This window comes from Saccoglossus kowalevskii, chromosome 22 (assembly GCF_978046115.1).
Source record: "Saccoglossus kowalevskii chromosome 22, keSacKowa6.1, whole genome shotgun sequence".
Taxonomy (NCBI): domain Eukaryota; kingdom Metazoa; phylum Hemichordata; class Enteropneusta; family Harrimaniidae; genus Saccoglossus; species Saccoglossus kowalevskii.
The window spans coordinates 19,604,295-19,631,341 of record NC_140662.1 but is presented as its reverse complement, the minus strand read 5'-3'; the positions used below and the strand labels follow the sequence as shown (position 1 = coordinate 19,631,341).

Sequence of the window (27,047 nt, the reverse complement as noted above, 5' to 3'; positions counted from 1 at the left end):
TGCAATGCTAAAAGAGAAAAAGTGTTATTATTCATATAACTTAATTACTATGATTAATTATTACAGTGTTATGCTCACTTCGAATCAATTATCAATTATACGTACGGGTAACTATGGGTCATGTCATTCAGTAATTGTATACTGCTATGATTGCTACAAACTTAAACTTATTATTAATTTAAACTGCAAAAAAGAATTTAAAATTACTCAATATAACTCCCATATTGCTTCTTGAAGCTGAATATAATTACAGACAAGATTACAAAATAAGATTCGTGCTCGTGATCACGACAAGCACCTCGGCATCGCAAGAACACTTCACGTAACCGTGAGTATTCTAAAGAGAACAACTAAAAATGGCGTGTAATGAGCATGGTTACACAGTGACAAGTTGTTGCTAGTCATGTAGAATGTCTGACATATACAAATAACTACACATATGTACACATATAGAACTAGTATTCATGGTCAAATACGAACTCACACAGTATAGATTGGCTTTGGTACAATTGTGTGAAATTAAACGTAATCACATGCAAACGATGGTACTAGTAGATATAACACTAAACACAACATTCGAGCTTGTCATCATCAGACAGAGAGATTATATGCAAAATTTGATTTCATATAATAACGAAAATGAATGTAAAACAACTCCTTAATTCGATCACAGTACGCCCAGACATACAGATGAATCCCTCGTTCAATTCGGACTCTACTTAATTCACCGTTCTAGATCTGCTCCATTCTTTATTACGCAAGGCAAATCGTTGTATTTTGTTGGTTGTTGTTTTGGGAAGTTCATCTAGAAACTCGATCTGCGGAACATGTAAAGAATAGTAGTAGTTTATACAACGAGTCATGACATGATGTTTTTAATGAAAGAATATATTTGAGTGCATGTGAACATATCTGTACATTATATTCCCCGTGATACGTACGTGCAATTTCTCGAAATGTATTAGGCTTGAAGAGCACAGGAAAATAGTGTTGTTATGCAACAGATTCGTACCAAATTCATCAATGACTACTTGAAATACAAAGGCTTGAAATCGTTGCATTATTTATTCAGATTGACACTTATATTACAGGCGCGACACAAACTGATGTCAGTTGTACGATTCTTTTCTTTATTAGTCATGATATTCATATTATTTATTCTGAATGTCAAACGCATATTACAGATATGTTATTAACTGGAGTAAGTTGCAGCTATTTGAAAACAGGTACGTCCAATCATGACACGAATGTTCATTTATATGCATAACGTAATGTCTGATGAAAATGTGTGATTTCCACGCACTTTTAAACTTCAATCGCTGCCATTTGGTTATATTAAATTGGATCATGGCACAATTCCGTCCAATAAGATGACCAATTTGTGTTTGAAGTTTGAACTTGATCGATTTTGGCATTTCAGAAATATGTATTATTGTATTTGAATCTGAACCAAAACATTAAATGACGTGCATCAAGGTACCATTATGCTCAATATATATCCCACGTTTACAACAAATTCAAGTCCAGTGATCTTTTAAATGAACGTGTTAAGTTTGAGCTTGATCGTTGCTGGTATGTGTGAGATACAGATGATACGTACGTACGGACACAAAGAAATTCGCTGATTCTGTTCTAAACTTTTTGAATTTCAGCATTCCCATTATGGATCCTTGGAATGGAAAAGATGTACAATAATAAGGTTATTACGAGGATACCTCAAAGTATACACGAAGACAGTACGCCGTCGCATCGACCTCCGCTGCGCGTCGGTCGATACTCCCACTGTACTGTCTTCGTGTATACTTTGAAGTATCCTCGTAATAACCTTATAGTATAACTGTAATACACCAAGCACATATCCATGATTGACAGTTAAATAACACTTACCTTTCGTGGGTATTTGTACGGTGCTGTGATTTTCTTTGAATGTTCTTGTAATTCCTTTATTAACTTTTCTGCATTGTGTGTTCTATAATTTTTTTGGAGAACCACAAATGCTTTCACAATCTAAAATAAAATTTACATAAATAAATACTAAAAAATAAAATTGTTTTTTAATCGTGAATGATATGTTAATTTCAACTTCATGTGCCATATCATATCAACATGGTGTTCAATTTCGGCGATGTGTGACAAAGCTTGAAAAAAAACATTACCTCTCCTCTGACTACATCTGGACTGCTCACGACTGCTGATTCAGCAACTGCAGGATGTTGAAATAGAACGTTTTCAACTTCAACTGGACTAATTCGATAGCTGCAAAATAAACGGGTTATAATTAAAATGCAAATGCGTCTAATGGAAGGCTCAATAATGTTCAACAACAGGCACAACCAAATACCAGTATTGATTACTTCTCCACATATCTCTGACTATTTGATACTAATGCAAAGTGCATTATTGTAGTCATTTCTCCTCAATCGTTACAAACGAACGGTTACCACATGTGGTATATTATAAGTTAACTGGCATACATTGCGATATCCGGTGATTATAAGTGCCTAACGTGACGTCACGGGTTTTTAATTTCGAGCTCTGAATAGACACAGTTTTGTGTCAAGTATGTACGTGGATTACAATTGTGTAGTATTCTGCTCTTATACGCACCCTGAAGATAAAATGACGTCATCGTCACGTGACACAAAACGGATGTAACCTTCGTCGTCTTTGATTCCTCTATCACCAGTAAGATAGTAACCACCACGAAAGATTTTCTCGTTAAGGTGGTCACCGTCCTAGTAGAAAAAAATTGTGTCAATAGTAGCTGACGATATATTGATTCAATATCACGTGACAAGTGACGTCATAGAGCATTGTGTTATGTGATTAATTCTTCATGAAGGCGTTCGATTCGGACAAACAAGAGAGTAAATAAAAACTAAAATAGCGACAGACAAATTTATTTAATGAAATGGGATTTCCCACAAACCATCACGCCAAAGTAACGCAATAAGAGTTGGAAATATTCATTTTACATCATTCAACATTGTGTAGTTACGTCAGTTCTAGTTTAGTAGATGGTAATTTGTGTTTTTTTTAATTAATATTCGATATTTTGAGTAATTCGAGAAATTTTTTGATCATGCACATGTACATAGAAAACAACGTACTAAATATCCAGCAAATAACCCTACTGGTCTCTCTGGGTAGACTTTAACTCCAATAATTCCCTCAGTACCATTTGGTTGTTCTACGCCATTTGAATCAACGATTCTGATATCAGCTCCAGGCGCTGTTTTTCCAATCCACCCAAGTCGCTGTTTCACACCAGGGAAGGTTCCAATCAACAATGCCTGGTCATGGAGTCAAAGCAAATGTTGTGGGGGTAAAACACTTTCTTTACGCACGTGTCGTAATGGGGACACCTTACATCATCAATATTGTGTTGATTTGTTGTCTATTTGAACGGCATTGTTTACACCTAATGTCGTAATTCCGAGGTGATATCATTGTCGTGTGAATTAAGAGATCGCATTCGTATCAATATGTAACGTTAATGAACTAAATGGGAATGATGACATGTAATGTACGTACTGGTTATTTGTGTGGTAACCGAAGTACCCATTATTATATCTTTTACTGTGTTACTTTCAAAAGCGTTTTGTTGTAGCTTAGGATCGGAAATTCAGTATAGGTTCCGGGTATGTGAATAACATGTGTTTAATACAAGTGTTTAATTTGTTATATTCTTGATTACAGGGAGTGTGTACTGTACATGCTATCAATAAAAATACTTCCATACATATATCCCAAATCAGGAAAACCGTACAAGGATTTGTATTGAGCCAAATAATATGTGAGAACTCACCGTTTCTGTTTGTCCCCAAGCTTCATACAAATTACACCCTGTTGCCTTTTTCCAAGAATTCATCATGTCCGGATTCTAAAGACACATTGGAAAAAATTCCACCCACATGATATCTTGCATTACCAGCACTGTTACTATACTTGGATAGTTAAGGATACCCCATAGCAAAAAGTGAGAATGAACCACTATCTCAAATAATATTCGAGATATATAAATTATATTACTAAAAAAAGTACATTAAATCCGGACCCACTTGACTTGACCGTGATTTGATACCGTATCTTTTCAATCCACCACGTGTTTCCAGGAGTAATTTGTGTTGTAATACACTTACCATTGCTTCTGCTCCACCAATACACCTCTTCAAATGAGGATATGTGTACCGTTTTGGTCCACTGTTCAACATCATACGATACACCGATGCCGCAGTTAAAAAGTGTGTAATTGGGTAGCTGCTCAATATCTAAAAAAAAAAACAAGTCATACACAAAAAATGACAAGCTCGCATTGTTAGCTATTACGCACTGCACACTCACCTAAAACATAGTTTTACTTTTCATCCCGTTTTCACCTATTAAAACGCTAATTTGCTGTCATTGTTCTCACGAAGTCATAGTTACACCAAAAGTCGATTACATCTTTGTATTTGTATAAGCATTCTCGCTACAATCTTATTAGTTAGTCACGTAATTACTCTAGCGGCGGTAGTGTGGGATTTTATGTACTATTATTGATGTACTATCAATCAGTAACAGACGTACTCTTTATTCCTTGGCAGTTGACAGTGCCTAATTGTTTGAATTTGTAGTTAGCAAACAACTGTGTAATTTTCTGAACAAATTTGAAGTACTTTCTAAAATCAGTATGGTTTTTACCTGCAATGCACGTGCTGGGTCAACTTTTTGTTCATGGTGAACAAACACACATGTTCCCATGTTCCACGCCGGAAATAAGCCATAGGCCCCAGCAACCCAGCCAGTATCAGACAATGTCCAGAAAACATCGTGCCTCGCCAAATCCATTACATACCTGGATGAAAGTTGAAAAAATCGTTTAATTTTAGTTGTTGTTGTATATGGCTAGGAATTCATGTCTACCCGTTACATTCATAATAGACGAAAGGGCATATCATAGAAGCAAAAAGGCTTATCACACACAATTCAATATTAGCAATGCTACTGATTTGAATATTAAATGAATACCAACTCACACTATATCAATTTATCCCGTGTTCTTGGTGCACTACTTACTTTCCCGGAATAACACTCCCAATTCCTAAATTAGCATGTGTATGTGGCACCATTTTAGGGTTTCCTGTGGATCCACTAGTGAAGTAGATCATCAGTAAGTCGTCATGTCGAGTACGTTCAGCCTAGTCATACAAATAACATTAGACACGTCTGAAGTATTTGCAACTGCGATAACTGAATAACTTATGATAGAATTTGTGCTAGGGCATTCTACGTAAGAGGAATGGTGCCATATTTACAAGCAACCTTTGATGAAAATATTAAGTTCATTATTCATCAGGTTTAATCATTTGAAATACAATATTTAGGATTCTTGGGATCATATTACCTCAAAATCATCGTCGGAATTCTGGTATAAGTTATGAAATGACAGCCATCCGTCTCTGAAGAAAACAAAATTGTCGTTAATCAAAATGTGTGATTTTTTAATCGTGCAGCGCGGTGCCACAAATTACTATTACCCATAACACACACTAACATTGAGATAAACGCATGACATCCCTGTTTCGCAATGTGTCACCCCCCCCAATAACAGCGTACAGAAAATGCGCTCTTACAATGACATGCACAATTCGAATCTCCGACGTCACAAACAACGTGAATATAATTCTGCACACACATAAAGACTAGTATGGTCAGAACGTCCTATCCAGGTAGGAACTAATATGTCCACCATGCAGTAAACGACACCTGAGTGTAAGTAATCGAAATTACGGCACATATACGAACATACCACGTAATGTAATTATTAGTGTTATGTGTTACCGACTGTAGACAATTCGTAGATGAATTGTGGATGACATAATGTGAATGTTATCTACCAGTGAATATACAAACATAACTTTCTTATTTTCATGCAATGATTTATTGAAAGTACACGAACTGTATACCAATATATAGAGTTGATTTTCAACTCTCAAATTGTACACACGTGTTTCAACAACGTGGTTTGCCTTATATTTGCCTTATTACATCGTAAGGTAGAATTAGAATAATTTAATCAGGTGGGTTTAGTTTTAATTTGTTGTCTCTATACTAAAATAAAGGCGAAATATGCCCCAGATTTGTCTGACAAGGAATTTTTTCTCATTTGAATAATATTGAAATTCAAATTGTTCGATATGGTTTAAAATTTAGTGTTTTAGTTGATTTAACGAATAATATGTACACCCAATACGTACCGTTGTCCTTTCTCTTCTGATACCAAAATCTTGTGTTTGAGATTCTTATGTCCATACTGTAAAAGAAAATAGAGTTAAATTATGAGTTAAAATAAAGATAATAGCCCACTACTGTTATACTACGGAACTACGATGTGATTCTTTGGAACGTGGTTGCTTAAGATGTATACATGATGTCATTGGTTGGTAATATCCACGTGACTTACCTGGTCTACCATCACTGCGTGTTCTTCGTCAGTAACTATGGTCATTGCCTTTGCCGCACTCAGTCTATACTTGATATCACTGGTAGTCAGTTGTGGCGACCCTGGACACAACACAGCTCCTACGAATTACGCAACAATTGTTGAACCCCAGCGATGTTTTGGGCAGCACAGTTAGCATTATACTCAATTAAAGGGCGGTAGTCGTCGCGCCACGCATGCGCGAAACATATGGTCTCATATAAACAAAGATAGCGACTTTGCGCAGACGAATGAATACAAACTAAGACGTTACCGAGCTTTAGTTAGGTGGAAGGTATCGAAAGAGTCACCGGCGGTAATTAATGCAAATGCAGGTCAATACTTGTGATTTCCATTAGAAGAACGCATTGGATTGTGGGGAAATCAATCAACACAAATATCGCACATGCGCAGAACGACGACTGCCGTTCTTTAAGGAATTAAGAATGCAAAGAAATAATACTAGTTTCTATAGAGCCTTTGTCATCATTACATCATTTCTCTGGCAAAACACAGACACGTCATACTTTTTAACTGAAGCACAATAATTTATCATAGATGTTGTCTGACCTCGTTCCGTTTTCAACAAAACGACTTTAGATTAATACATTTAAATTTGATTATACATTGATAAATGTAATTATATAATATTTGCCTTATTTAATACTATTAGTTGTTTTTCTGTAATATCGATGATGCTAAAAAACTAATTGTTCACTGATAAATATACAATTGTACCTATTCGTTGGCAAGCTAAACACAATAACCACCATTCAGGAACACGGTGTAAAATTACCATAACTCGATCTCCTTTTCTTATTCCACAGACATTATAAAGAAATTTTGCTGTTCTGTAATAAGATGTATTTGTTTGTTATTTAACGCAGTCGTATTTAATGTGAGTCCAATGCGACGTTGGCTACCATTTGAAGCAAGGTTACTGAAGCTCATGGTATGCCGTTACTTGTACAACATGGCCCAAATTCTTTGGCCTTTAAGAATGAATCTAATTCACGGTCGTCAAGCTAATTGCCCAAATCACGCACCTGTGACTGATGAGAGGTATATACTTATATATTTATAGAGATATACCTGGCAGATTTTGATTTTAAATCCTGGAATGACCATTTCAGTTCGTCGCCATTGTTGTTTGTCCACCAGAACGCTGGTATGCTAGTATTGCGCTCACCTGTCTGTAACATTGGTAAATATAAATAATATTATACACAATCAATACAGGGAATGTGTGTGAGTCCAATATCGCAAAACAATTTAGTAAAAATTGTACAATTTACACCCATATTATAATGCATGGTCAAATCTCTAAAGCGAGTTTCATGTGTAATCGGTTGAACAACATGGTGATGGACCTAATGGATGAACATGGAAATAAGCTGAAAGCATGGGAATATTGCTCAAAAAGTATATATTATGATTGTTTCTATACCTTCTGAGATACGTTGTGTAAACCACAGGGAGCCCAGGAACTATAATCAACTGTAATACGCAGTCTCTATGAGCGCGGGGGGGGGGGGGTTATCGGCTGGTATCTAGTGTAAGAAATAGACATAGGATGAAGGCTCCAGCCAGCTCACATTTTTTAAACTCGAAAAAGCAGACGAAAAGAATGAAAAATAAAATATAAAAAAAATACAAGGTTGAAGAATATTAGTTGCTTCTTCAAATTTTGCCAAAGCCCTACCTACATTTTACCGATATCTGCAGAAAAAATCAAGAAAACTACACAAATTGACTCCATTTAGGAATTCCTAACGGTTAGTCCGAACGCACGACACCGTTGGAAGCGTGGCCTGTTCAGCATTGGTCAACAACCAATCACAAGACTGGTTACGAACCAGTTGAGCAAGGCAAACCGAGTCGTGACCTCGATGTGGTTCGTAACCAGTCTTGTTTTATCGAGTTTAAAAAAATGTGAGCTGGCTGGAGCCTTCATCCCTTGTCTATTTCTTACACTAGATACCAGCCGATAACCCCCCCCCCCCCGCTCATAGAGACTGCGTATTACAGTTGATTATAGTTCCTGGGCTCCCTGTGTGTAAACTATGGATATTATAGATATATTATTTTAATAATATGGTATCGATATATCATTGTATTGCTGTGCCCCTTGTGTAATACTAGTACATGTGGTTATATTTGATTCTAACGATGTTGCAGTATTATTTTGGACCAACAATTTGAGCGTTTAAAAGCAGACATCATAAAGTCAACATAAATTACATGAATTGCATAATTAGATTGTTTACTAATTGTATTCAGCAGTTGCAACTTCGGAATATTTTAATCATGAGACACATCCCTGGTAATCACGTGATCGTGGTAACGGCTGCAGCGAATGGCTGATCGCATGTTTACTCTGCCACGTCTTATAGTTTTCTTGTAGAGTTTGAGAGAACACCCTTTGTGCTGATATATCTCTGCCGTGGGTGTAAAACTCAAACAAGCAGCTTTTATGCTGATATATCTCTGCTGTGGGTATAAAACTCAAACAAGCAGCTTGTGTAGTGATATATCTCTGCTGTGGGTATAAAACTCAAACAAGCAGCTTGTGTAGTGATATATCTTTGCTGTGGGTATAAAACTCAAACAATCAGCTTGTGTGCTGATATATCTCTGCTGTGGGTGTAAAACTCAAACAAGCAGCTTGTGTAGTGATATATCTCTGCTGTGGGTATAAAACTCAAACAAGCAGCTTGTGTAGTGATATATCTCTGCTGTGGGTATAAAACTCAAACAAGCAGCTTGTGTACTGGTATATCTCTGCTGTGGGTATAAAACTCAAACAAGCAGCTTGTGTAGTGATATATCTCTGTCGTGGGTATAAAACTCAAATAAGGAGCTTGTGTGCTGATATATCTCTGCCGTGGGTATAAAACTCAAACAAGCAGCTTGTGTAGTGATATATCTCTGTCGTGGGTATAAAACTCAAATAAGGAGCTTGTGTGCTGATATATCTCTGCCGTGGGTATAAAACTCAAACAAGCAGCTTGTGTGCTGATATATCTTTGCTGTGGGTATAAAACTCAAACAAGCAGCTTGTGTGCTAATATATCTCTGCTGCGGGTATAAAACGCAAACAAGGAGCTTGTGTGGTGATATATCTCTGCTGTGGGTATAAAACTCAAACAAGCAGCCTGTGTAGTGGACTAATCTGCACTGGCTCGGAAGGTTGTAAATGATTAGCTAGTTTGAATTTGCATAACAATACTGACAATGAACGTGCATTCAACGCCACAAGTTTTTTTGTTTTTTTAGCCAATCAGAATTCATCTTCCGAGCCTGTGCAAATCAGCCGTGTGTAGTGATATATCTCTGCTGTGGGTATAAAACTCAAACAAGCAGCTTGTGTGCTGATATATCTTTGCTGTGGGTATAAAACTCAAACAAGCAGCTTGTGTGCTGATATATCTTTGCTGTGGGTATAAAACTCAAACAAGCAGCTTGTGTGCTGATATATCTTTGCTGTGGGTATACAACTCAAATAAGGAGCTTGTGTGCTGATATATCTCTGCTGTGGGTATAAAACTCAAACAAGCAGCTTGTGTTCTGATATATCTTTGCTGTGGGTATAAAACTCAAACAAGCAGCTTGTGTGCTGATATATCTTTGCTGTGGGTATAAAACTCAAACAAGCAGCTTGTGTGCTGATATATCTTTGCTGTGGGTATAAAACTCAAATAAGGAGCTTGTGTGCTGGTATATCTCTGCTGTGGGTATAAAACTCAAACAAGCAGCTTGTGTGCTGATATATCTCTGCTGTGGGTATAAAACTCAAACAAGCAGCTTGTGTGCTGATATATCTTTGCTGTGGGTATAAAACTCAAACAAGCAGCTTGTGTGCTGATATATCTTTGCTGTGGGTATAAAACTCAAACAAGCAGCTTGTGTGCTGATATATCTTTGCTGTGGGTATAAAACTCAAACAAGCAGCTTGTGTGCTGATATATCTTTGCTGTGGGTATAAAACTCAAACAAGCAGCTTGTGTGCTGATATATCTTTGCTGTGGGTATAAAACTCAAATAAGGAGCTTGTGTGCTGATATATCTCTGCTGTGGGTATAAAACTCAAACAAGCAGCTTGTGTGCTGATATATCTTTGCTGTGGGTATAAAACTCAAACAAGCAGCTTGTGTGCTGATATATCTTTGCTGTGGGTATAAAACTCAAACAAGCAGCTTTTGTGCTGATATATCTTTGCTGTGGGTATAAAACTCAAACAAGCAGCTTGTGTGCTGATATATCTCTGCTGTGGGTATACAACTCAAACAAGCAGCTTGTGTGCTGATATATCTTTGCTGTGGGTATAAACCTCAAACAAGCAGCTTGTGTGCTGATATATCTTTGCTGTGGGTATAAAACTCAAACAAGCAGCTTTTGTGCTGATATATCTTTGCTGTGGGTATAAAACTCAAACAAGCAGCTTGTGTGCTGATAAATCTCTGCTGTGGGTATAAAACTCAAACAAGCAGCTTGTGTGCTGATATATCTTTGCTGTGGGTATAAAACTCAAACAAGCAGCTTGTGTGCTGATATAACTTTGCTGTGGGTATAAAACTCAAACAAGCAGCTTGTGTGCTGATATATCTTTGCTGTGGGTATAAAACTCAAATAAGCAGCTTGTGTGCTGATATATCTTTGCTGTGGGTATAAAACTCAAACAAGCAGGTTTTGTGCTGATATATCTTTGCTGTGGGTATAAAACTCAAACTAGCAGCTTGTGTGCTGATATATCTCTGCTGTGGGTATAAAACTCAAACAATCAGCTTGTGTACTGACATATCTCTGCCATATAAATAAAACTCAAACAAGCAGCTTGTGTGCTGATATATCTATGTTGTTGGTATAAGTCAAGCAGTCAGCTTGTGTACTGACATATCTCTGCCATATAAAAAAACTCAAACAAGCAGCTTGTGTGCTGATATATCTCTGCTGTGGGTATAAAACTCAAACAAGCAGCTTGTGTGCTGATATATCTTTGCTGTGGGTATAAAACTCAAACAAGCAGCTTGTGTGCTGATATATCTTTGCTGTGGGTATAAAACTCAAACAAGCAGCTTGTATGCTGATATATCTTTGCTGTGGGTATAAAACTCAAACAAGCAGCTTTTGTGCTGATATATCTTTGCTGTGGGTATAAAACTCAAACAAGCAGCTTGTTTGCTGATATATCTTTGCTGTGGGTATAAAACTCAAATAAGGAGCTTGTGTGCTGATATATCTCTGCTGTGGGTATAAAACTCAAACAAGCAGCTTGTGTGCTGATATATCTCTGCTGTGGGTGTAAAACTCAAACAAGCAGCTTGTGTAGTGATATATCTCTGCTGTGGGTATAAAACTCAAACAAGCAGCTTGTGTAGTGATATATCTCTGCTGTGGGTATAAAACTCAAACAAGCAGCTTGTGTACTGGTATATCTCTGCTGTGGGTATAAAACTCAAACAAGCAGCTTGTGTAGTGATATATCTCTGTCGTGGGTATAAAACTCAAATAAGGAGCTTGTGTGCTGATATATCTCTGCCGTGGGTATAAAACTCAAACAAGCAGCTTGTGTAGTGATATATCTCTGTCGTGGGTATAAAACTCAAATAAGGAGCTTGTGTGCTGATATATCTCTGCCGTGGGTATAAAACTCAAACAAGCAGCTTGTGTGCTGATATATCTTTGCTGTGGGTATAAAACTCAAATAAGGAGCTTGTGTGCTGATATATCTCTGCTGTGGGTATAAAACTCAAACAAGCAGCTTGTGTGCTGATATATCTTTGCTGTGGGTATAAAACTCAAACAAGCAGCTTGTGTGCTGATATATCTTTGCTGTGGGTATAAAACTCAAACAAGCAGCTTTTGTGCTGATATATCTTTGCTGTGGGTATAAAACTCAAACAAGCAGCTTGTGTGCTGATATATCTCTGCTGTGGGTATACAACTCAAACAAGCAGCTTGTGTGCTGATATATCTTTGCTGTGGGTATAAACCTCAAACAAGCAGCTTGTGTGCTGATATATCTTTGCTGTGGGTATAAAACTCAAACAAGCAGCTTTTGTGCTGATATATCTTTGCTGTGGGTATAAAACTCAAACAAGCAGCTTGTGTGCTGATAAATCTCTGCTGTGGGTATAAAACTCAAACAAGCAGCTTGTGTGCTGATATATCTTTGCTGTGGGTATAAAACTCAAACAAGCAGCTTGTGTGCTGATATAACTTTGCTGTGGGTATAAAACTCAAACAAGCAGCTTGTGTGCTGATATATCTTTGCTGTGGGTATAAAACTCAAATAAGCAGCTTGTGTGCTGATATATCTTTGCTGTGGGTATAAAACTCAAACAAGCAGGTTTTGTGCTGATATATCTTTGCTGTGGGTATAAAACTCAAACTAGCAGCTTGTGTGCTGATATATCTCTGCTGTGGGTATAAAACTCAAACAATCAGCTTGTGTACTGACATATCTCTGCCATATAAATAAAACTCAAACAAGCAGCTTGTGTGCTGATATATCTATGTTGTTGGTATAAGTCAAGCAGTCAGCTTGTGTACTGACATATCTCTGCCATATAAAAAAACTCAAACAAGCAGCTTGTGTGCTGATATATCTCTGCTGTGGGTATAAAACTCAAACAAGCAGCTTGTGTGCTGATATATCTTTGCTGTGGGTATAAAACTCAAACAAGCAGCTTGTGTGCTGATATATCTTTGCTGTGGGTATAAAACTCAAACAAGCAGCTTGTGTGCTGATATATCTTTGCTGTGGGTATAAAACTCAAACAAGCAGCTTTTGTGCTGATATATCTTTGCTGTGGGTATAAAACTCAAACAAGCAGCTTGTTTGCTGATATATCTTTGCTGTGGGTATAAAACTCAAATAAGGAGCTTGTGTGCTGATATATCTCTGCTGTGGGTATAAAACTCAAACAAGCAGCTTGTGTGCTGATATATCTTTGCTGTGGGTATAAAACTCAAACAAGCAGCTTGTGTGCTGATATATCTTTGCTGTGGGTATAAAACTCAAACAAGCAGATTGTGTGCTGATATATCTTTGCTGTGGGTATAAAACTCAAACAAGCAGCTTTTGTGCTGATATATCTTTGCTGTGGGTATAAAACTCAAACAAGCAGCTTGTTTGCTGATATATCTTTGCTGTGGGTATAAAACTCAAATAAGGAGCTTGTGTGCTGATATATCTTTGCTGTGGGTATAACACTCAAACAAGCAGCTTGTGTGCTGATATATCTTTGCTGTGGGTATAAAACTCAAACAAGCAGCTTTTGTGCTGATATATCTTTGCTGTGGGTATAAAACTCAAACAAGCAGCTTGTGTGCTGATATATCTTTGCTGTGGGTATAAAACTCAAACAAGCAGCTTGTGTGCTGATATATCTTTGCTGTGGGTATAAAACTCAAACAAGCAACTTGTGTGCTGATATATCTTTGCTGTGGGTATAAAACTCAAACAAGCAGCTTTTGTGCTGATATATCTTTGCTGTGGGTATAAAACTCAAACAAGCAGCTTTTGTGCTGATATATCTTTGCTGTGGGTATAAAACTCAAACAAGCAGCTTTTGTGCTGATATATCTTTGCTGTGGGTATAAAACTCAAACAAGCAGCTTTTGTGCTGATATATCTTTGCTGTGGGTATAAAACTCAAACAAGCAGCTTGTGTGCTGATATATCTTTGCTGTGGGTATAAAACTCAAACAAGCAGCTTTTGTGCTGATATATCTTTGCTGTGGGTATAAAACTCAAACAAGCAGCTTGTGTGCTGATATATCTTTGCTGTGGGTATAAAACTCAAACAAGCAGCTTGTGTGCTGATATATCTTTGCTGTGGGTATAAAACTCAAATAAGGAGCTTGTGTGCTGATATATCTCTGCTGTGGGTATAAAACTCAAACAAGCAGCTTGTGTGCTGATATATCTTTGCTGTGGGTATAAAACTCAAACAAGCAGCTTGTGTGCTGATATATCTTTGCTGTGGGTATAAAACTCAAACAAGCAGCTTTTGTGCTGATATATCTTTGCTGTGGGTATAAAACTCAAACAAGCAGCTTGTGTGCTGATATATCTCTGCTGTGGGTATAAAACTCAAACAAGTAGCTTGTGTGCTGATATATCTTTGCTGTGGGTATAAAACTCAAACAAGCAGCTTGTGTGCTGATATATCTCTGCTGTGGGTATAAAACTCAAACAAGCAGCTTGTGTGCTGATATATCTCTGCTGTGGGTATAAAACTCAAACAAGCAGCTTGTGTGCTGATATATCTTTGCTGTGGGTATAAAACTCAAACAAGCAGCTTGTGTGCTGATATATCTCTGCTGTGGGTATAAAACTCAAACAAGCAGCTTGTGTGCTGATATATCTCTGCTTTTGGTGTAAAACTCAAACAAGCAGCTTGTGTGCTGATATATCTCTGCTGTGGGTATAAAACTCAAACAAGCAGCTTGTGTGCTGATATATCTTTGCTATGGGTATAAAACTCAAACAAGCAGCTTGTGTGCTGATATATCTTTGCTGTGGGTATAAAACTCAAACAAGCAGCTTGTGTGCTGATATATCTCTGCTGTGGGTATAAAACTCAAACAAGCAGCTTGTGTGCTGATATATCTCTGCTGTGGGTATAAAACTCAAACAAGCAGCTTGTGTGCTGATATATCTCTGCCGTTGGTATAAAACTCAAACAAGCAGCTTGTGTGCTGATATATCTTTGCTATGGGTATAAAACTCAAACAAGCAGCTTGTGTGCTGATATATCTTTGCTGTGGGTATAAAACTCAAACAAGCAGCTTGTGTGCTGATATATCTCTGCTGTGGGTATAAAACTCAAACAAGCAGCTTGTGTGCTGATATATCTCTGCTGTGGGTATAAAACTCAAACAAGCAGCTTGTGTGCTGATATATCTCTGCCGTGGGTATAAAACTCAAACAAGCAGCTTGTGTGCTGATATATCTCTGCTTTTGGTGTAAAACTCAAACAAGCAGCTTGTGTGCTGATATATCTCTGCTGTGGGTATAAAACTCAAACAATCAGCTTGTGTACTGACATATCTCTGCCATATAAATAAAACTCAAACAAGCAGCTTGTGTGCTGATATATCTATGTTGTTGGTATAAGTCAAACAGTCAGCTTGTGTACTGACATATCTCTGCCATATAAAAAAACTCAAACAAGCAGCTTGTGTGCTGATATATCTTTGCTGTGGGTATAAAACTCAAACAATCAGCTTGTGTGCTGATATATCTATGTTGTTGGTATAAAACTCAAACAGTCAGCTTGTGTACTGACATATCTCTGCCATATAAAAAAACCTCAAACAGTCAGCTTGTGTACTGATATATCTCTGCTGTGGGTATAAAACTCAAACAGTCAGATTGTGTACTGACATATCTCTGCCATATAAAAAAACTCAAACAGTCAGCTTGTGTACTGATATATCTCTGCTGTGGGTATAAAACTCAAACAAGCAGCTTGTGTAGTTATATATCTGTGCCATGTGAATAAAACTCAAACAAGCAGAATTTTTACTGATATATCTTTGCCATGTGAATAAAACTCAAACAAGCAGCTTTTGTACTGAATACCTCTGCTGTAGGTATAAACCTCAAACAAGCAGCTTGTGTGCTGATATATCTTCCATGTGAGATCTATGCTATTTATTATTCTAACCAATCTGATTCACTGTTTTGATAGAGTGGATTACAAAATCTCTTGATAAATTATTACAAAATTAAATTACATTGTATGTCATGGTAAATATGAAAGCACAAGTGGCAAAAAATGCGCCCACTAACAATCAGAGGTATTGCAATAAAAAGCATATATCTGAACAAAACATGACAACATTATTTATGAAATGCGGAGATTATTGGAATAGTGTATACATCCTAGCGAATAGTTATTATTGAGAGATGTCATTTACAATCTATGATTTTTTTTTATTTGGTTTGCTTCTTATGATATCTTCTGTGAATGGTTTACAAATGTCATCTTGAACAGGCTACTGAATTCTCTTTTTAGTTCCAGTGACATATTCACTCTCGTGTTTAACTCACCACCTCGGCATTATAATATGAACGAGCTGCCAATAACTCCAGAAACATTCCCATTCAATGTCTCCCAACTTCGCAGTTTTCACAACACGCCCCCAAAACGCAACAGTTTGTTCGTAAACAACGACACACAGCATGTACAGGTGCTGACTCCCCCGCCTTAATATAATTCCCATAAATAATATAGCAGTGATGGAGCACTCTATGTAAAACCTGCCAGAATGAGCTTTTTTAAAATTTAAAAAATGTTTTCGACTGGCAGTTTATTGTGCTATTATTTATATGTTAACAGCACAATTCTTCTGCCAAGTAGCATGTCGTTGTTTTCTGTTTCGACGTATATATTCCTCTTTGGAAAAGTAATGTGGACTACTTCCGCTAACAGTGACATATAATCAGATACAGATAGATTCTATTTTTATTAAATTCCTGTGAATCGTCTATTTTTCGCTGCAATTATTGTTCTCGACAGTCCCATTTCCATTTATGGAGTCAAAATTCGCGATAGTTGTCTTGTCATGTGACAGATGCCAATGAAATGATAATTGCTAATGAATTTTCTCTGACTCGCGAAATCAGCTTAAGTAACACTGTTTGCAAAATGGTACGCAGTTCTGTGGTAAGAAATTGCAGTACAGCAACAAATACTGACAAACTACATGGTGACAAATCCAGCCATTAGCCATCTAACTACAATAACTGATTACCTTTTCCTTTTCCGCCCATTTGTCCAACACGTCAGCGGCAAAGTTGAAGTATTCTGGAACGTCCAGTTTGAAGTTTTCGACTTCTCCATCGTATTTATTTTGTGTTTGAACATCGGAACAAAACGACCGTTGTATTTGATGGGTACTACTTACGGTAGCAATGCCTAACATTCGAGATTTGTGATACCATACATTGGTAACACCACTTCTGAGTAGTCGTTTTGTACATTTTCCTAAAGGTAGTCGGCATAAAAATCGTATGGGCACCATTCTGTGTAGAGCAGAACTATGGATGGAGCAGATTATACCACACCAGTGAGTAAACCTATAAATAACCATCTGCGGCAAAAAAAGTCTACCACTATATTGAATTCGAGGCTACATTAACATATTTCAGATCAAGATCAGATTGCCTGTCATTTATGGATTTTTGATTCCTATTCTATTTTAAACCTTAGTATAGATATGTACAATTTACTTATTTAGTATCACTATTTTCAAAGATATGTTTCAATTAAGAATTTAATTTTTAAATATTTATGTATGCACATATATATGTACCTATATATAGCAACGTAAATAGTATATTCATTATTAAAATTGCAGTCCATATGGATAGATGTATCTTTATCTGAACAACATCTTGAACTACTAATATTTGTTGGATGTGACAATAATAATTTCCAAATTAATGGCACGATTGTGTCTACGTTGTTATGTCTTCATTTCAGGTAATGAATGGCTATGGAATAGTGGTAGCCGTTTAAAATAAATAAAAAAATATAATGTAACTGTTTTTAGCATTTTGCATGAAATAAACAGTATGATCTCTATTGTTTAACCTAATTATTTATTATTATGTACATTATAGCAATTATCGTGATTAAATAATAGAAATGAAGAAAATAAGTGCAAAAATAATAATTAAATACGTAAAATATGTGAAAATAATTAAATACATATGTCAAAACAACAAACAAACCAAGAATAGTGGTATATTGATTGTAAAGGGCAGATAATTTGGCGATCCTATAACGAATGAATTTGACAAATAATCTGAGGATAGTGCAATATTGCTGTTAAAGGGTAGATAATTTGGTGAAATCATAATGTATGAATTTGGAAGTAAGCTGAGGATAATGGAATATTGCTGTCAAAAGGATTATAATTTGGTGATGTCATAATTTTTGAACGGGGAAATAATCTGAGGATAGAGGAATATTGCTATTAAATGGTAGATAATTTGGTGATGTCATAATTTTGAACTGGGAAATAATATGAGGATAGTGGCATATTGCTGTTAAAGTGCAGATAATTTGGTGATGTCATAATGTATGAATTAGGAAATAATCTGAGGATAGTAGAATATTGCTGTTAAAGTGTAGATAATTTGGTGGTGTCATAATGTATGAATTAGGAAATAAACTGAGGATAGTGGAATATTGCTGTTAAAGTGTAGATAATTTGGTGATATCGTAATGTATGAATTAGGGAAATAATATGAGAATAGTAGAATATTGCTAAAGTGTAGATAATTAGGTGATGTCATAATGTATGAATTAGGAAATAATCTGAGAATAGTGGAATATTGCTGTTAAAGTGTAGATAATTTGATGATGTCATAATGTATGAATTAGGAAATAATCTGAGAATAGTAGAATATTGCTGATAAAGTGTAGATAATTTGGTGATGTCATAATGTATGAATTAGGAAATAATCTGAGGATAGTGGAATATTGCTGTTAAAGTGTAGATAATTTGGTAATGTCATAATGTATAAATTAGAAAATAATCTGAGAATAGTGCAGAATTGCTGTTAAAGTGTAGATAATTTGATGATGTCATAATGTATGAATTGAGAAATAATCTGAGGATAGTGGAATATTGCTGTTAAAGGGGAGATAATTTGATGATGTCGTAATGTATGAATTGGGAAATAATCTGAGGATAGTGGAATATTGCTGTTAAAGTGTCGATAATTTGGTGATGTCATAATGCATGAATTAGGAAATAATCTGAGGATATTGGAATATTGTTGTTAAAGGGTAGATAATTTGGTGATGTCATAATGTATGAATTGGGAAATAAACTGAGAATAGTGGAATATTGCTGTTAAAGTGTAGATAATTTGGTGATGTCGTAATGTATGAATTAGAGAAATAATCTGAGGATAGTGGAATATTGCTGTTACAGTGTAAATAATTTGATGATGTCATGGTGTATGAATTGGGAAATAAAATGAGAATAGTGAAATATTGCTGTTAAAGTGTAGATAATTTGGTGATGTCATAATGTATGAATTAGGAAATAATCTGAGGATAGTGGAATATTGCTGTTAAAGTGTAGATAATTTGATAATGTCATAATGTATGAATTAGGAAATAATCTGAGGATAGTGGAATATTGCTGTTACAGTGTAGATAATTTGATGGTGTCATGGTGTATGAATTGGGAAATAAACTGAGAATAGTGGAATATTGCTGTTAAAGTGTAGATAATTTGGTGATGTCATAATGTATGAATTGGGAAATAATCTGAGGATAGTGGAATATTGCTGTTACAGTGTAGATAATTTGGTAATGTCATAATGTATGAATTGTGAAATAAACTGAGAATAGTGGAATATTGCTGTTAAAGTGTAGATAATTTGGTGATGTCATAATGTATGAATTAGGAAATAATCTGAGGATAGTGGAATATTGCTGTTAAAGTGTAGATAATTTGATAATGTCATAATGTATGAATTAGGAAATAATCTGAGGATAGTGGAATATTGCTGTTAAAGTGTAGATAATTTGATGATGTCATAATGTATGAATTAGGAAATAATCTGAGGATAGTGGATTGTTGCTGTTACAGTGTAGATAATTTGATGATGTCATAATGTATGAATTAGGAAACAATCTGAGAATAGTAGAATATTGCTGATAAAGTGTAGATAATTTGGTGATGTCATTGTGTATGAATTGGGAAATAATCTGAGAATAGTAGAATATTGCTGATAAAGTGTAGATAATTTGATGATGTCATAATGTATGAATTAGGAAATAATTTGAGAATAGTAGAATATTGCTGATAAAGTGTAGATAATTTGATAATGTCATAATGTATGAATTAGGAAATAATCTGAGGATAGTGGAATATTGCTGTTAAAGTGTAGATAATTTGATGATGTCATAATGTATGAATTAGGAAATAATCTGAGGATAGTGGATTGTTGCTGTTACAGTGTAGATAATTTGATGATGTCACGATGTATGAATTGGGAAATAATCTGAGGATAGTGGAATATTGCTGTTAAAGTGCAGATAATTTGGTGATGTCATAATGTATGATATAGAAAATAATCTGAGAATAGTGGAATATTGCTGTTAAAGTGTAGATAATTTGGTGATGTCATAATGTATGAATTAGGAAATAATCTGAGGATAGTGGAATATTGCTGTTAAAGGGTATATAATTTGGTGATGTCATAATATATGAATTGAGAAATAATCTGAGGATAGTGGAATATTGCTGTTAAAGGGTAGATAATTTGGTGATATCGTAATTTTTGAATGGGGAAATAATCCATGGATAGTGGAAATAAACTGAGGATAGTAGAATATTGTTATTAAAGGGTAGATAATTTGGTGAAATCATAATATATGAATTGGGAAATAAGCTGAGGATAGTGGAATATTGCTGTAAAAGTGTTGATAATATGTTGATATCATAATTTTTGAACGGGGAAATAATTTGAGGATAGTGGCGTATTGCTGTTAAAGGGTAGATAATTTGATGATGTCATGGTGTATGAATTGGGAAATAAACTGAGAATAGTGGAATATTGGTGTTAAAGTGTAGATAATTTGGTGATGTCATAATGTATGAATTGGGAAATAATCTGAGGATAGTGGAATATTGCTGTTAAAGTGTAGATAATTTGGTGATGTCATAATGTATGAATTGGGAAATAAACTGAGGATAGTGGAATATTGCTGTTAAAGGGTAGATAATTTGGTGATATCGTAATGTATGAATTAGGAAATAATCTGAGGATAGTGGAATATTGCTGTTAAAGTGTAGATAATTTGGTGATGTCATAATGTATGAATTGGGAAATAAAATGAGGATAGTGGAATATTGCTGTTAAAGGGTAGATAATTTGGTGATATCGTAATTTTTGAATGGGGAAATAATCCATGGATAGTGGAAATAAACTGAGGATAGTAGAATATTGTTATTAAAGGGTAGATAATTTGGTGAAATCATAATATATGAATTGGGAAATAAGCTGAGGATAGTGGAATATTGCTGTAAAAGTGTTGATAATATGTTGATATCATAATTTTTGAACGGGGAAATAATTTGAGGATAGTGGCGTATTGCTGTTAAAGGGTAGATAATTTGATGATGTCATGGTGTATGAATTGGGAAATAAACTGAGAATAGTGGAATATTGGTGTTAAAGTGTAGATAATTTGGTGATGTCATAATGTATGAATTGGGAAATAATCTGAGGATAGTGGAATATTGCTGTTAAAGTGTAGATAATTTGGTGATGTCATAATGTATGAATTGGGAAATAAACTGAGGATAGTGGAATATTGCTGTTAAAGGGTAGATAATTTGGTGATATCGTAATGTATGAATTAGGAAATAATCTGAGGATAGTGGAATATTGCTGTTAAAGTGTAGATAATTTGGTGATGTCATAATGTATGAATTGGGAAATAAAATGAGGATAGTGGAATATTGCTGTTAAAGGGTAGATAATTTGGTGATATCGTAATTTTTGAATGGGGAAATAATCCATGGATAGTGGAAATAAACTGAGGATAGTAGAATATTGTTATTAAAGGGTAGATAATTTGGTGAAATCATAATATATGAATTGGGAAATAAGCTGAGGATAGTGGAATATTGCTGTAAAAGTGTTGATAATATGTTGATATCATAATTTTTGAACGGGGAAATAATTTGAGGATAGTGGCGTATTGCTGTTAAAGGGTAGATAATTTGATGATGTCATGGTGTATGAATTGGGAAATAAACTGAGAATAGTGGAATATTGGTGTTAAAGTGTAGATAATTTGGTGATGTCATAATGTATGAATTGGGAAATAATCTGAGGATAGTGGAATATTGCTGTTAAAGTGTAGATAATTTGGTGATGTCATAATGTATGAATTGGGAAATAAACTGAGGATAGTGGAATATTGCTGTTAAAGGGTAGATAATTTGGTGATAACGTAATGTATGAATTAGGAAATAATCTGAGGATAGTGGAATATTGCTGTTAAAGTGTAGATAATTTGGTGATGTCATAATGTATGAATTGGGAAATAAAATGAGGATAGTGGAATATTGCTGTTAAAGGGTAGATAATTTGGTGATATCGTAATTTTTGAATGGGGAAATAATCCATGGATAGTGAAATATTGCTATTAAAGGGTAGATAATTTGGTGAAATCATAATTTTTTAACGGGGAAATAATCCGAGGATAGTAGAATATTGTTATTAAAGGGTAGATATTTTGGTGATGTCTTGATTTTTGAAAGGGGAAATAATATGAGGATAGTGGAATATTGCTGTTAAAGGGTAGATGATTTGGTGAAATCATGTATGAATTAGAAAATAAGTTGAGAATAGTGAAATAAATCGGATATAATTCCAACCATCCATTGTTCATTTGTTTGTGGATATTCCCGAAACTCAAACAAGCAGCTTTTATGCTGATATATCTCTGTCATGGTTATAAAACTAAAACAGGCAGCGTTCGTGCTGATATATCGCTGTCGTGGGTATAAAACTCAAATAATTAGCTTATGTACTGATATATCTCTGCTGTAGAAATAAAACTCAAACAAGCAGCTTGTGTACTGATATATCTCTGCTGTGAGTATAGAACTCAAACAAGCAGCTTTTGTGCTGATATATCTCTGCTGTGGGTATAAAACTCAAACAAGCAGCTTTTGTGCTGATATATCTCTGCTGTGGGTATAAAACTTAAAACAAGCAGCTTGTGTGCTGATATATCTTTGCTGTGGGTATAAAACTCAAACAAGCAGCTTGTGTGCTGATATATCTTTGCTGTGGGTATAAAACTCAAACAAGCAGCTTGTGTGCTGATATATCTTTGCTGTGGGTATAAAACTCAAACAAGCAGCTTGTGTGCTGATATATCTTTGCTGTGGGTATAAAACTCAAATAAGGAGCTTGTGTGCTGATATATCTCTGCTGTGGGTATAAAACTCAAACAAGCAGCTTGTGTGCTGATATATCTTTGCTGTGGGTATAAAACTCAAACAAGCAGCTTGTGTGCTGATATATCTTTGCTGTGGGTATAAAACTCAAATAAGGAGCTTGTGTACTGATATATCTCTGCTGTGGGTATAAAACTCAAACAAGCAGCTTGTGTACTGATATATCTCTGCTGTGGGTATAAAACTCAAACAAGCAGCTTGTGTGCTGATATATCTCTGCTGTGGGTATAAAACTCAAACAAGCAGCTTGTGTGCTGATATATCTCTGCTGTGGGTATAAAACTCAAACAAGCAGCTTGTGTACTGATATATCTCTGCTGTGAGTAGAGAACTCAAACAAGCAGCTTTTGTGCTGATATATCTCTGCTGTGGGTATAAAACTCAAACAAGCAGCTTTTGTGCTGATATATCTCTGCTGTGGGTATAAAACTTAAAACAAGCAGCTTGTGTGCTGATATATCTCTGCTGTGGGTATAAAACTCAAACAAGCAGCTTGTGTACTGATATATCTCTGCTGTGGGTATAAAACTCAAACAAGCAGCTTGTGTACTGATATATCTCTGCTGTTAGTATAGAACTCAAACAAGCAGCTTTTGTGCTGATATATCTCTGCTGTGGGTATAAAACTCAAACAAGCAGCTTGTGTGCTGATATATCTCTGCTGTGGGTATAAAACTCAAACAAGGAGCTTGTGTGCTGATATCACTCTGCTGTGAGTATAGAACTCAAACAAGCAGCTTTTGTGCTGATATATCTCTGCTGTGGGTATAAAACTCAAACAAGCAGCTTTTGTGCTGATATATCTCTGCTGTGGGTATAAAACTCAAACAAGCAGCTTGTGTACTGATATATCTCTGCTGTGAGTATAGAACTCAAACAAGCAGCTTTTGTGCTGATATATCTCTGCTGTGGGTATAAAACTCAAACAAGCAGCTTTTGTGCTGATATATCTCTGCTGTGGGTATAAAACTTAAAACAAGCAGCTTGTGTGCTGATATATCTCTGCTGTAGGTATAAAACTCAAACAAGCAGCTTGTGTACTGATATATCTCTGCTGTGGGTATAAAACTTAAACAAGCAGCTTGTGTACTGATATATCTCTGCTGTGGGTATAAAACTCAAACAAGCAGCTTGTGTGCTGATATATCTCTGCTGTGGGTATAAAACTCAAACAAGCAGCTTGTGTGCTGATATATCTCTGCTGTGGGTATAAAACTCAAACAAGCAGCTTGTGTACTGATATATCTCTGCTGTGAGTAGAGAACTCAAACAAGCAGCTTTTGTGCTGATATATCTCTGCTGTGGGTATAAAACTCAAACAAGCAGCTTTTGTGCTGATATATCTCTGCTGTGGGTATAAAACTTAAAACAAGCAGCTTGTGTGCTGATATATCTCTGCTGTGGGTATAAAACTCAAACAAGCAGCTTGTGTACTGATATATCTCTGCTGTGGGTATAAAACTCAAACAAGCAGCTTGTGTACTGATATATCTCTGCTGTTAGTATAGAACTCAAACAAGCAGCTTTTGTGCTGATATATCTCTGCTGTGGGTATAAAACTCAAACAAGCAGCTTGTGTGCTGATATATCTCTGCTGTGGGTATAAAACTCAAACAAGGAGCTTGTGTGCTGATATCACTCTGCTGTGAGTATAGAACTCAAACAAGCAGCTTTTGTGCTGATATATCTCTGCTGTGGGTATAAAACTCAAACAAGCAGCTTTTGTGCTGATATATCTCTGCTGTGGGTATAAAACTCAAACAAGCAGCTTGTGTGCTGATATATCTCTGCTGTGGGTATAAAACTCAAACAAGCAGCTTTTGTGCTGATATATCTTTGCTGTGGGTATAAAACTCAAACAAGCAGCTTGTCTGCTGATATATCTTTGCTGTGGGTATAAAACTCAAACAAGCAGCTTTTGTGCTGATATATCTTTGCTGTGGGTATAAAACTCAAACAAGCAGCTTGTGTGCTGATATATCTTTGCTGTCGGTATAAAACTCAAACAAGCAGCTTTTGTGCTGATATATCTCTGCTGTGGGTATAAAACTCAAACAAGCAGCTTGTGTGCTGATATATCTCTGCTGTGGGTATAAAACTCAAACGAGCAGCTTGTGTACTGATATATCTCTGCCATGTGACATATATGATAATATTCTAAACAATCGGATTCACTGTTTAGAAGTAGTTGAGACAATTATTAAGGAATATATTGATAAATCATCACAAAATTTAATTATTTTGATTGTATCAGAATGTATCATGAGCAGTTATTACAAACATATGCATATGGCAAATACGAAAGCGTAAGTGTAACTGACTTGCAGTTTGAAAAAAACATTGTGTCCATGAATGGCTAATAGTCACTATCAACCGAAGGTACTGAAAAGAACCCATAATCAAAGCAGAGAATCGAAAATTTTGCTGTGAAATCTGTTTTCATGATAATCCACATTCCCATTACTGGAATAATATGTACATCCTAGCGCATAGTTCACGGTTATTATTGAGAGATGTCATCTCCAATCTATGATTGGTTTATTTTGTTTGCTACGGATATCTTCAGTGAATGGTTTACCATTGCCATCGTATACAGACTACTGAATTCTCTGTTTAACTCCAGTGACATGGAGCTAAACAGTTTAAACTGTTTACCCAACCGAACGACAATATAATATGGGTAAACTGCCAGTAGTTCCAGAACAATATATCTCGCTCTCGTTCCAGACAGCGAAAATGTTACTCACCTTCTCAATTTGTACAACATTTAAAACAACACATATTTCATTGGCGGAACATAAACCGTTTCCTTTTCCAATTATATTGCATTTTGTGATTGCCTGTATTGAGAGTGGCTGTATGCTTCAACTAATTAGGACGATATCGACCTCGGTATTTCTAGTAGTTGCGGTTAAGGGGCGGGAAAGGAGGGGAGAGGAGATGACGGTTATTCATTTCAGGAGGGATTTCTCTTCCTGACTGCCCTCTCTACTCCCTAGATATATTTTTGAAGTACCCGTACATACCTCCCAATTAGCGATTCATGTGAAATGACACCGTTTATAGAATGGTACTCAGTGCTGTGGTTAGAAATTACAAAAACAGCAACAAAAACAACAAAAATCGCCTGAAATTCCCTTCCCTGGAGAGCTGTGTGTATTATTAGACTTCTGTGAAAATGTGCGACCGTTCCCTGTTAGTAAATATTGGTGTATAGGAACAGACTAGAAGTGACAAAATCAGAAATTCTTTGACAACTACAGTAATTAATTACCTTCTCCCTTTCCGCCCATTTGTCCAACACGTCAGCGGCAAAGTTGAAGTATTCTGGAACGTCCAGTTTGAAGTTTTCAACTTCTCTATCGTATTTACTTTGTGTTTGAACATCGGAACAAAACGACCGTTGTATTTGATGAGTACTACTTACGGTAGCAATGCCTAACATTCGAGATTTGTGATACCATACATTGGTAACACCACTGCTTAGTATTCGTTTTGTACATTTTCCTAAAGGTAGTCGGCATAAAAATCGTATGGGCACCATTCTGTGTAGAGCAGAACTATGGAT

At 35.8% G+C, this 27,047-nt stretch overlaps 1 protein-coding gene across 2 annotated transcripts; it reads right to left on the bottom strand.

The window, feature by feature from the left end:
• On the bottom strand, positions 1-27,047 carry LOC146729104 (acyl-coenzyme A synthetase ACSM3, mitochondrial-like). 2 transcript variants are annotated; one of them, XM_085495923.1, is made up of 15 exons: positions 26,754-27,047; positions 7,556-7,656; positions 7,202-7,314; positions 6,446-6,564; positions 6,240-6,295; positions 5,387-5,441; positions 5,059-5,180; positions 4,684-4,837; positions 4,143-4,271; positions 3,809-3,883; positions 3,111-3,293; positions 2,608-2,735; positions 2,157-2,256; positions 1,888-2,007; positions 1-818 (listed from the first exon to the last, which is right to left on the bottom strand). In XM_085495923.1, the coding sequence occupies exons 1-15, from the start codon at positions 27,021-27,023 to the stop codon at positions 720-722; spliced, it is 1,824 nt and encodes a 607-aa protein (XP_085352049.1). In that variant the 5' UTR covers positions 27,024-27,047; the 3' UTR covers positions 1-719. The 2 variants fall into 2 exon arrangements, with proteins under 2 accessions (XP_085352049.1, XP_085352048.1); XM_085495922.1 differs by lacking the exon at positions 26,754-27,047 and adding an exon at positions 17,231-17,527.